This window comes from Propithecus coquereli, unplaced genomic scaffold, assembly GCF_000956105.1.
Source record: "Propithecus coquereli isolate 6110/MARCELLA unplaced genomic scaffold, Pcoq_1.0 Scaffold10, whole genome shotgun sequence".
Classification (NCBI taxonomy): domain Eukaryota; kingdom Metazoa; phylum Chordata; class Mammalia; order Primates; family Indriidae; genus Propithecus; species Propithecus coquereli.
In genome coordinates, this window is record NW_012133858.1 from 8,421,516 (window position 1) to 8,434,036 (window position 12,521).

Consider the following 12,521-nt stretch of genomic DNA (forward strand, 5'->3'; position numbering starts at 1 on the left):
TTGATGAAAAAATTCACTAATTCAACTTTGTAAAATAACATTTAATGTGATTTCAAAAGAGATTTAGGTAAAACTAAATCCTTCCCTTCAAACAAAATGAATCACAGTGATGGTAAAGGAGATAAATACATTTTGCTTAAAAGCAATAAAGAAGTTATAGCCTATGAAGGTTAAATTAAAAGTTTAGAACTTAGGAAATATTCTAAATAAAAAAGTCTATAAATTATATCTGAATCCAATAAAAAGAACTAAGAAGTTAAAAATTCCACTTCTACATACACACACACACACACACACACACACACACACATACACACACGTGCAGAAAAACAAACTAGAAAAGACTGTTAATCCAAGTAGTTCAATGAAAGTAATCAATATCAGATAATGTATTTGAAAATTTTCTCCTTGATTATCAAGATTCTATAACAACTTTATCACTAATTTTGTCATGGGTTTATATTTTATGCATATAGCTTAGCTGCAGGTCTTTTAAGACCATATATTGGTATAAATATTCTTTTCTGCTTTAAAAGCCTGTTTCTTTGTTTTCAATTTTATTATCATAGTATATAAAACAGATATTTTACAAGCTGATTTCTAAAGTACTGATGTAAAACACGGTTTACATACTAGCAAAAACATGCAATTTGAATATTCCACACCTTAATAATTCATGCAAATGGTGAGAGACAGTATATACTTTCATTACCTCTTTTTAGTCTAGAAAGCCACTCAACTACTCACAGTGGGGTCTAGTTATAAGTTAATAAAATACTGAAGTACAAGAAATCATATTCCCACACCAAAAAAAATCATTAAGTAACTATTATGTAGAAAAAAATAACCAACCAAATGAAATGAGGATTAAAAGTATATACTGTCAACATGAAAAAATATTAGGGACTGATATTAACAGGATGGACCTTTTGAGCAGCCATACTCATCTGTAATCAAGATTACTTTCATATTAGACAGCAGTAAAAAAAAAAAAGTTAGAAAAGCAATTTTAATTTTTAAGGTGCTACAACTGATTTTATTTATGTACTCTCCCCTTCTCCCATGCCCACATCTGTTTAAAAACATCACATGCTTGTATAGTCCACTTAATAATACTGAGAATATAATATAAAATACCAAAAAGAAATCAGTATTACTTTCTGAGCTATCATTGAAAATGTTTCCTTCCTCATTTCTTATGTTCACCAAGAGCTGGTGATAAACAATGACTTGACTGAGACCAGTATTGGTGACAGAGAATAAGAAAGGAAATAAAGCTAATTATAATTTAGCATTATTGAAAAATACTATTTTAGTGCTGATTAAAAACAATTACTAAACAAAATGTCAAAATAGTAATACAATTTACCCCCCATTTAACTAGATATTAATTTCTTATAAAAATATACACATATACACACACATATGTACTGTGTATACAAATAACACTGTTTATAAAAAGGATCTTAGTATTTTATTAAAATTTTGTAAATTAATCTCTTATGTAGTATAATTTTATTTATCACATACAGAATTTTACTTGGGTCTCTCTGATTTTAAAATATTAATCATCTAATTTTCAGTTTTTAGAACATATCGCTAAGGAACCCCCCACCCCTCAAAGGACAGATATTACTTCAGATTACAAAAGAACAAGTAACTTAAAACACTTACGGTAACTACTTTCACTATCGCTGGCATTAGAAGTTACATGCTCTGAAATTGCAGGACAATGAAAAAAATAAAACATAGTGTCATGAGTTTAAAAAGCTAATAAAAGCAAATTATCAAAATAAAACAGGGTGACATTACAAAATGTTGAGATATAACCACACATAACAAAAGAGTTAAAAAAATATTTGAATTTTTGAAAAGTTTACTTTTTTCAAGTAAATATGAATTAGCAAGAGAAAACACTTGTACTTAAGGACAATGCCTCATTTTTGTACAACATAGTATATGAACAAATCTATATTGCAAATGGCAAGTAGATTATGACAAAAAGGGCAGAATGATCCTAAGCCCAAATACAGACATAAAACCCCCAAGAGAGAAAATGTTAGCACCATTTAATTCAGCTTATGAAATAGTGATGACTGGCAAAGAAGACAAGTTATATCTCAGCAAACAGATGCCCATTTTAATGAAGTGGTATCTTTGTAATTAAAAAATGAATAGATCTTGTTTTTAGTCCAGCTTCGTTTCTGAAGAGCAATGAAAATCCATGTTTCTGAGATCATACAGATAAAGCATTTTAGATGTCATAAATTCAGATGTCTTAAAAAAAGTCAAATGGAAGGGAATTCTAGATAGTGTCACTGTATTTTAAAACAGACTAATACTTCTTAGAAACTCTGTTTTGATAAAATTGATGGTGGCTGCTTTGAAAAACAGAAAAAAAATAATGGAAACAAACACACCCAGTTGAAAATTGCCTGGCTCGATTTCATAACTTGATTATTTACTAAACAACAGGCATTCTTCTCATGCATGTAAATGTAATCTTGGGTATTCTCTCAATAAATATCTCTTCAATAAAATAATACTTTCATTTATAAACACTAAAAACTAAAACTTTCAGTGAGAGAGGGAAACCTAAATTTCTTATGTTAGGGAAAGGAAAAAAATTTTTTTAAGGATAAGGAAAAAGTTTGAGGATAAATATCTGCTATACCACACTACCCACAGCGTCTCCTAAAATCAAACAGCATTAGTGAGAATTACAGAGAATGGTAGAGCATAAGATTTCAAATAGGATAAAAAAAAAAAAAGATTTCTGAATTGCTTTCATAGTGAATAATAAGTCTGTTATTCTAACTTGCAAAGACAAGATGTAACTTTCTTAATTATGATTACATACATTTTAAATAAAGCAGGGACTTTAAAAATTGTAAGTAAAATTGACTAATATATGGCAAGCAAATGTAAAATGGTGTTTTTTTAAAGCTTATATTTAAAAATTCTTTCCACTTCAAAATAATCATTTAAAGTTATTGCATAATATATTATTAGATTGATAAATTATTATTTACCTTGTTATTATTTAGAGATTTTAGTTTGCTTTAATCTGTTTTTCACAAACATCAATAATTATGAATGCCTTTATTTATGTAGCTTTTTACCTTTTGTCCTATTTCCTTAGAATTCATTCCTAGAAGTAGGAATGCCACATTAAAAAAAGTTCTTAGTTTATATTAGGATTGATATTACATTCTGCAACATCTAATTTGTAAAAGAAAGAAAAATTAGTTATTACAGTGGAGTGAAGGGAGGGGGAAGGAGTATTGAGGAAACAAAATTGGTTAATTGAATTGATAATTATGGAAACTGGATAAATGAATACTTACAGGGTTTATTTTTACTGTTCTTCTACTATTGAATTTGTCTTATATGTTATATAATAAAAAGTTAAAGTTACTAGAATCTCTTTCCTATCTTTTTTATTTTTTTGAGACAGGGTCTTGCTCTGTTGCCCAGGATAGAGTACAGTGGTGTCATCATAGCTCACTGCAACCTCAAACTTCTGGGCTCAAGCAATCTTCCTGCCTCAGTCTCCCAAGTAGCTGGGAGTACAGGTGTGCACCACCATGCCTGCCTAATTTTTCTGGTTTTTTTTTTTTTTTGCAGAGATGAGGTCTCACTCTTGCTCAGGTCGATCTTGAACTCCTGGCCTCAAGCAATTCTCCTGCCTCAGCCTCCCAAAGTGCTAGGATTTATAGGCATGAGCCATGGCTTCCAGCTCTTTTCTTTTTTGAGATTTCTCCTACTCATCTTAAACTCTCTAAGATTGCCAAAGGCTATACAACAAATTCTGCAAGTTCTTTCAAGTATCATTTTACTTAGCTCCCATACAATAAAACCTCACTACTTAAAGTGCGGTCCTTAGAATAGCAACATTCCAATTACTTGGAATCTTACTAGAAAAATAAAACGCTTTTCTCCTGATAATAAAAAAAATCCTCTTCAAAACACTTCATCAACAATAATCAAATTGGGCTGGGCGTGGTGGCTCACGCCTGTAATCCTAGCACTCTGGGAGGCTGAGGCAGGAGGATTGCTTGAGCCCAGGAGTTTGAGGTTGCTGTGAGTTAGGCTGATGTCACGGCACTCTAGCCTGGGCAAAAACAGAGTGAGACTCTGTTTCAAAAAAAACAAACAAACAAAAAAAAAACCAATAAACACATAAAAAGGTGTTCAACTTAAATACTTATCAGGAAAATGCAAATTAAAACCACAAAGTATATCTCTACCATCCACAAGAATGGTTAAAATGAAAAAACAAAACAAAACAGACATGCCAAGCACAGATTAAGGATACGAAGCAACTGGAACTCATACCAGGGATGGGCAAATTGATAAAATTACTTTGGAAAACTATTTGGCAGCACCTACTAAAGCTGAACATCTGTATACATATGACCTACCAATTCCTTTCCTGGATATTTTTCCAACAGAAAGGCAAATCTATGCTCACCAAAAAACATGTGCGAGAATGTTCAAGGCAACACTTCAAAATAGCTCCAAACGAATGTTTACTTACAAATAATAGATAATATATGTACAGTTTCATATTTTACTTTTTTCATTTATCTTGTATATTTTTCCATGCCATTCTTTATTTTAAAATATGATTTGCAACGGTTATATAATATTTCAAAGTATGGATAAATCATATTTCATTAACCACTTCCCAACTTTAAGACATTTTAGGATGGTTTCATTTTTTTTTTGCTGTTATTTCTAAACAACATTAAACATTCTAATATATAAGCCTTTATCTCCATTTCTAATTACATCCTTAGGATAAATTCCTTGAAGAGTATTTAGTGAGTTGAAAGGTGGCCTTGTTAATCAAGTAGCTAACAGAGGAATTAACTATCAAATAGAAAGAGAAATAAACTGACAGCACATAATTGCCCCTTTGAAGAGAAAACTCACAGCACAACTGCCCTTTGTTTTGGTTAAACACCTGGGGTTCAACTCCTCTTCTAAGCCTAACTCGTTATCTCTAAGAGTTTCCTTCTAAAAAGCCTTGAAGGGCCCTAAGAGGACAAGAGGGGTGTGAGCTCTTGGCTTCAGTTCCTACTAGAACCAGATTCCAAGGATGTACAAAGTTGGCCTCACAGAGGAAAAGAAAGAAAAGAAAGAAAGAAAAAAAAGAAAGGAAGAAAGAAAGAAAGAAAGAAAGAAAGAGCACACGAAGCAGTTTCACAACTGTTTTTGCTATCAGTTGGCTGCGATCACTTTTTTTCTTTCTCTTTGTCCCCAAATAAAAACCCCAAACCTTCTATCCTAGGCACTGACACTTCCCTGTCCTCCTTTCTTATGCCCTTCCCACCTTTGGGAAGTAAAATAAACTTTCTTTCCTGTAACTGTTCTACTCCTGGTGTGAGAATTCTTTCTCCAACCCATGCCATGAGCTCCTCTTGAGTCCCTTGTGACCCTAACATGGGTCAAAAGATACGCTTTTCCAGAAAGGCTGTGCCACTGTACATTTCCAAGTGTAGTATGTTAAAAGTAGCCACTTCGCAGAACCTTCTCCATCCCTGAATTTCCCTTTAAAAGAAAAGTCTGCCAAGGTGACAGGTAAAACATCATTTTATTGATTATTAGGGAGAAAATTAAACATTTTAGTATGCTTATTTCATTTGTATATCTTTTGAGCACTCTTGTCACATACCCTTTGTCCAGTTTTCTAATGGGGAGTTAGTCGGTTTATTAATCTGTTAGAAATTTATAGTGTAAAGAGATAATCCCTTTGACATACATGGTACAAATACATTTTCCAAGTTTTTATTTTTATTTTATGATGTTTGATGAACACAACTATTTCAAATCTCTCTAACCAAGTTTCATCTTTGTACTCAAACATTTCTTCCTGATAGAGTGTACCATGTCTTTTCTCTTTGTTCTCCCTTAATACATCATTAGTACCAACCAAGCAATACTACTACTTTTACATCTTATTTGTACCACAAACAAAAATAAGTCTGGGTTTGGCATCTTAGAGTTCTGCATAACTATGCTTCAATAAGTCTTGAAGATGAGAAAAAAGGAAAGAGATATGTAACAGGAAACTTACGTGCCTAATTGAGGAAGTTTTTCAGTTGTACGAAGTGGAAAGTTGTAAAAATGGAAAGGCTGTATATAATTAGGAATAAATCTTGCCTGAACCTGTATGTCACGATTTCACTTCTGAGTGCCTTATATATCTTCTATTGAGTTATAATAGAGTTATATCCTTTTAGTCTGTTAAAGGAATCTTAACCAGTTTTACTCCCTTGAGCTTTCTCAAAATTGCATCCTTAAAGCATAAAAGCTGCACAGGTTTCCGTTTCTAGCTTTTCACAAATATGATTTAGTTACAGTCTCCCAGACTTCTGTTGTGCTCTCATTAGTTCTGTTAGTCAAAATTAGCTGTGGAAAAGTGATTTCTCTCATTGTTTCCGCTACTGTCAACATGGTAAACCAATAATTTACCTGACTCTCTGTTTTAGAATAAAGAACGGCTGAATTCATGTCTAGGAAAAGTATCTATAGTATCACTTCTTTTTCTTTCTCTGTTCTTCAATTAAATATCCTGTTTTTCACAGGCTGTGTAAATTTACATGCAGATGTACTTTAATTTTGATATTCAGAGTTACTCTCCATCTCTTCAATAGGCTTGTTTCTCTGGAATAATTTACCCTTCTGTTTGGAGTTCTGTTCCAACAAGCCTTAATGACTACCTATATTAGGTTGCATTTAATTCTTATATTAAAATCTCACAAGATTTTCCTAAATTTATTCCCTGTATTCTGAATTTTAGAATATAGATAACTCAGGCCACAAGAAACGTCCTTGACCCACCCTTCTTTTTAGGGTATAATTCTACTGTATAATTCTGGGTACCTTGTCAGCTGTTTTACGTGGTCTATTTTATGTGGTAACCTCCATCATATCCAGTTTTAGAATTTTACTGATACTTTTCTGTCTTCTTCATTTTCTTAATAAAATCTTGATCTAATCATTAAATTACCAGGCAAATAAATTCTTTCAATTCTTGTGAGATGAAGCACAGAAACCTATCATTCAAGGCACCTTAAGTCACCAACCAGAAAATAAAACCTTTATCTAAATAACACTGTCCAATAATAATCAATTACAATTTTCCATATTATTTCCCTTCCTAAGTCCCAATCTTCAAATAGAACCAAAGGTACAAGGTCAAGGTATTACATAATTATCATCCATTATAATATCAATATTGGAACAAAATTTACTTAGTTCCTTTTTTTTAATGAGTTTTCCATAGATTGTTTTTGACTCAACAGATAATAAAAATCTGTGGGTCCATTTGCTGATCCATACCACCTTCAAAATATGTTATCAATCTCAAAATGAATTCTATAGCATTAATAATCTGGGGTAATATTTTCCAGTTTTGAAGGTTTTCATTGATAATTTTTCTCAAATGTAAAAGATTTAAAAAAGGGTGCCACTAGTGATAGGAAATCTGTGGCCTTTACCAAATCCTAAAAAGGCATGTGCAAAAATAACAAAGCGTGCGTCCAACAGAATAATTAAACATAAAGCACACTGTTTTCAATCTGATATAACTCTAAATCATTAAGGTTGAAATAAAAGTCAAGTACCTATAGTTCAGATTAAAATTCCAGTATAAAGTTAGCATATATCAGGAAAAAAATCTGAGAAATTTAATGTGTAATGTAGATCTTAGAAAGTTGAAAGATATAGGCTATATCCTTAATGATCAATGAATAACGAAGAAATATGTTTTCAATATGCTGATAGAAACACCATTGAGGAAAAATTACCCTAAAAAATTACTTCTATGAGTCACTGTCACCTAGAATTACTTAGTAATATTTGATAAATTTTCATATTTAATTTGAAAAAACAATTTAAAATTTTGTTTGCTAAACTGGCTTCTTGCTTCATTCATTCATTCCAATATTTACTGAATGCTTTCTGTATACCTGATTCTGTGCCATGCTTTCTATGAGCCTAAGTAACTAGCTAGAAAATTAAACAAGAAAAATAGCAACGAAAACCAAAAACAGGGACAACATCTTGGTTAAAGGAAAAACAAAGGACAATATTTCTTTTAACTTTTCTCATAACTTGCAATCTTCTTAAAAAAGAGATACACAACTGATCTCATAAATAAACCATTACTTGAACTTGACATCTGCATTCTTCTCTAATAAATAAGATAGTGTTTTTTATACTTTTATGGTGATGCTTTATAACATATAATCAAAGTGATTTTAACTTATTTTAACAAAAAAAGGGGGACATAAAACTCCAAAGAAGCATATTTCTACATTTTAATAACAAAGGCAGGTAGTACTATTTAAAAAAAAACTTAAAAAATGTCTTTATATTTAAAAAATCCCTAACAAAAGTAACTGCTAGAAAAAATACAAAAAGGAAAATGTAATTAGGACTACAGAGTTTTTCAAGTGACATGTGAAAAATGGAAAATAAGAAAAACAAAAAGCATGTATTATAGAAATAAAAGTCCCAAGCATGTTATAAACATGAAAAGTCTAAAAGCAATCTAAATAATATACCTCCTTATGCCAGAAGGGCAATACCATGAATCTCAAAATATATCTGAATAAAGGTAGGTCTGTAGATGGAGGTTAAAAATTAACTTGGGAGTATTTTGATCACTTACTCAGGCCTTTTGATCCCATGTCGTCAGGGATCTCCTGTAGAGAGTAGTCCCCAGAGAGCAAGCAATAAAAAGATAATCAAAGAAAATAGTTGTCAGTAATGCATAAAATTGGTGCTACAGTAAGAGACAGTTCCAAGACCATTACAGGTACACATATCTCACAGAGTATTTTTGTAGATTTCTAGAAGTTTGAAATGACCTAGCAGCTAACTGTAATCTATTAAAAGAATGAAAGTTCCAGCTTGGAGGCTGTTTTAGGGTAGTAAAACAATTTCAGACCATTCCTTGCTATTTTAAAAGTAAAATTAGATTGTCTACACATAATAAAGGAAAAGAATAAAATGGAATGATTCCAGACAGTCTAGTACCAAAAATTGGCAAAGCTACACCTAGAAATAAATTAGCTTCTCAGTTATTCGTGCTTTTCCTCTAAAATTCTTTGACTGTATGAATGTTAAGTGTTGTTCATAAAAACCTCCACTTTAAATAATTCTATTTATATATTTATGTTTGCTACAAATACATAACTTAAAAATATTGTTTACTTTAAATTAAGAATTCTTAAGGTGCCAGAAAAAGTTAAGATTGGCATACAATTAATTTATGTATGTTAAATTGCCCCTGGTTAAGACAATTAGTAACCTGTTGCAGCTCTTGAAACTGTCTCCATGGTAACAACCAACTGCAGGGCAGTAGGTCCCTCTACATTTATTTTCAGTTGTCCAATGGATCCACATACTTACGGTCAGCATCACTTGTTTCCTGCTCACTCTGGTCCTTGTTCTTGTAGAAGGGGAATTTTCGGGAAAAGAGGTTCTTTTTACGCTTGTCATTGAATGACTGTTGAAGAAGAGAAGGAGGGGCAAAACAAAGGGATGTCTACTGTCTGTGTGTACAAAGGCCCAGCCTAGCAGCTCTGTGGAAGCTGACTCCTATGACCACGGTGTGCAGTTTGTATATGAATCTTACTTTAATCACATATAAAGTGAATGTCTAATTTCATATAAATTCCTCTAATTCTAATATATTTTGCAACTGAAAATATTAAAAAATTTTAGAGTCTAATTCAGTTATACTTAAAAATAAGGAATAAATGCTACTTGACAAAAAAAGTAAATCGGATTAACCAATACTATAGTACAAACCAAGCTAACATTTTTTTATATCAATCCATATTTTTCTAGAAAAATTTCCAAGTACTAGGTGTGTCATGGAAAAGTTATTTTAAATGTTACTATGCTAAATGTTACTATATTATTATTTTTTATGCATTAGATAGTAATCTTCATTTTCCTTTGGCCTGCTCACAGTTATTTCCTTTTCTATTTTTTTTTTTGCGGCCACAATGAACTAACAGAAAAGCCATTATTAACAAAATGAACCAAAACAATTATGAGAAAGTTGCTAATGCTGAATATTTAAAAATAAATAATCTTATTTTTTTTTTGAAGAGGAAAAAAGGTAAGTAAATGTTTATAGCATGAATCAGAAAATGGGAAGAAAATGAAGAGGTCCATCAAGCACGAGTCCAGCAAAGACTTATCAATGCTATCTAAGCCAAGGAGGAAGAGTCAGAAGTCTCCTAGACAACCTGAATGCTATCAGGACTGATTTACTTGTTTTAATTAAGCTCTACTATACTTATCTATTTTAAAAAGTATATATAAATAAAATAGAACCATATCCAATCCATTGGCCCAATGGCTTTCATAGAAAATAAAATTTTGGTGCCTACCAAAGCCACAAAGGACTTAAGATTCTAACAGTTTATACACAATTGCTATGTGGGAGCTGAGCAGCTGATTTGATGGCCGTTACTGCATAGATGTTGGAAAAAAGTTTTTTTTCCCTTTAATGTCCCATTTGTATGTTCATAGATTTAAGAACATGTAGCACAAAGAATGATGAGGCTATCGAAAAAGAAATGGCTTCTTTTGTAATTTCTATGTCAATAGGTATCTATGTTTTGAAGGAAATAGCCTTTAACTACCAGTGACATTTGGAATTATTATTTTTTTTGAGGGGAGGAGGAAGGGAACAATATAATGGATAGAAATTTCATTCCGATTTTTTTTTTTTTTGAGACATCATAGCTCACTGCAACCTCAAATTCCTGGGCTCAAGCAATTCTCCTGTCTCAGCCTCCAGAGTAGCTGGGACTACAGGGGTGTGCCACCATACCCGGCTAATTTTTCTATTTTTTGTACACAGGGTCTCACTTTTGCTCAGGCTGATCTCAAACTCCTGGCCTCAAGAAATCCTCCCACCTTGGCCTCTCAAAAAGTGCTAGGATTACAGACGTGAGCCACTGCGCCAGGCCCTTGTTCTGATTTTTTTTGAGTTTATCCATGTCTTAAGATGCTGTATCATCATTTGGATGTATATTGACACCAGGCAGTATGTTTTAGCATGCCTGTATGTTAAGCATGTGGTACCAGGTGGTTAAGGTTTTAAAGTAGATCAAAGTGACTTTTAGCTCCAATTCTATGATTTGAGGAGATTTATTTTGATAAGGATCTTTATAAAAACAAGGTTAAACTTTTATTTTTACCTTTTCATTATCAATAATTCAGGATTAATATGTTCACAGTTCATTAGCCAAGCAGACTGTCTTGATTTCAATCTTAAATTTTGAAAGCTCTGAGGAACTAGATAAAAGAGAACTCTAAGCAGAAGTTAAAAATTCAGTTGAGAAGAAAGTATTATGGAGAACTCTGGGTTTATAACTATTTTATAATTTGTCAAGTAGCATTATTTGAATAAAAATCTTTGTTTGAATACAAATTTTAGAAAGGAGAAAGAGAAAAAAATTAAGTTTCAGGAGAGAAAAAAATCATAGTAATCTAATTTAGGGAAGGACTAAATCTTTCCATTCATAACAATCACTAGTTTTGAATTTGGCAATAGTTTTTATGATATCTGATAAAACTGATATATGCTTTCTATAATAGGTTACTTACCCCTCTTACTGCATATATAGTGGTCAGAGTCAGTTTCACAGAAAACAACCAAAAGAAACATGAAGTTTAAAATGTTTTGACTCTTATTATCTTTGCAGTTAGGTAAAATAAGATATCATAAAGATATCATAGTATAAAACAGAAAGAAATGCTTGTTAGTTAAGAAATGTATTAATTGTATTACATTTAATATTCTCCAGGTGAAAAACTTATTAAAAGTAAAAATAAAAATAGCACAAGCAAACAGGACAAAAATGTGTAGGGAAAACACAAAACTAAAGACTTGCTACCTCTAGTTTCTCTATATTTTCAATAAAAAATACTATAATTAATTACTGTTGTCATTAACGCTAGTGCAAAAAATATAAGAATAAAATACCACAAATTCATGATATATATTAAATATCTAAATATATAATGTCTACATGTAGTATTTCAAAATAGCCAAATGAATGTTAAAAATGTTAATGAGAAACTGAAATGTTATAAAAATAAAGTCCACAAATCACCATGTAAGGAAAGGAAAAGGAGAAATAGGAAATGGTATTACAGAAAGAAATGCAGTTCTGTATCAATGGCAAGCGTATTTTTACCCCACTCAGTATCATGCATAGTTTTGGTGCTGTGTTAGAACACAGTGACTGTGTATAATAAAGTTGGTTACAGTCGACAAACATGACTAAGATTTAAATATGTCGTTAATTCAGTTAACTTCTTACAGTATGAAAGAAAAGTTACAACATGCAACCTATTTCAATTCATCAATGGTGCATTATACTAAGTTATTTTTAAAGACATACATAAAACAAGCACAAAGAACACTGTACATATTTCAATTTACTTGGGATTTTTTTCTCCAATAAAAATTTCTATTTTAA

The 12,521-nt window shown here is 31.5% G+C and overlaps 1 protein-coding gene across 7 annotated transcripts in view; it reads right to left on the bottom strand.

The window, feature by feature from the left end:
* Positions 1-12,521, bottom strand: part of DLG1 (discs, large homolog 1 (Drosophila)) — a 277,439-nt gene that overhangs the window by 30,568 nt on the left and 234,350 nt on the right. For 4 of the 7 annotated variants that reach the window (XM_012641542.1, XM_012641557.1, XM_012641534.1 and 1 more), the window contains 2 exons: positions 9,427-9,523; positions 1,675-1,716 (listed from right to left, as the gene is read on the bottom strand). In XM_012641542.1, the coding sequence (XP_012496996.1) occupies positions 1,675-1,716; positions 9,427-9,523 (139 nt within the window). Of the gene's footprint in view, positions 1-926; positions 963-1,674; positions 1,717-8,683; positions 8,718-9,426; positions 9,524-12,521 lie in introns of all 7 variants that reach the window. The other 3 variants (XM_012641549.1, XM_012641583.1, XM_012641575.1) reach the window with 2 other exon arrangements.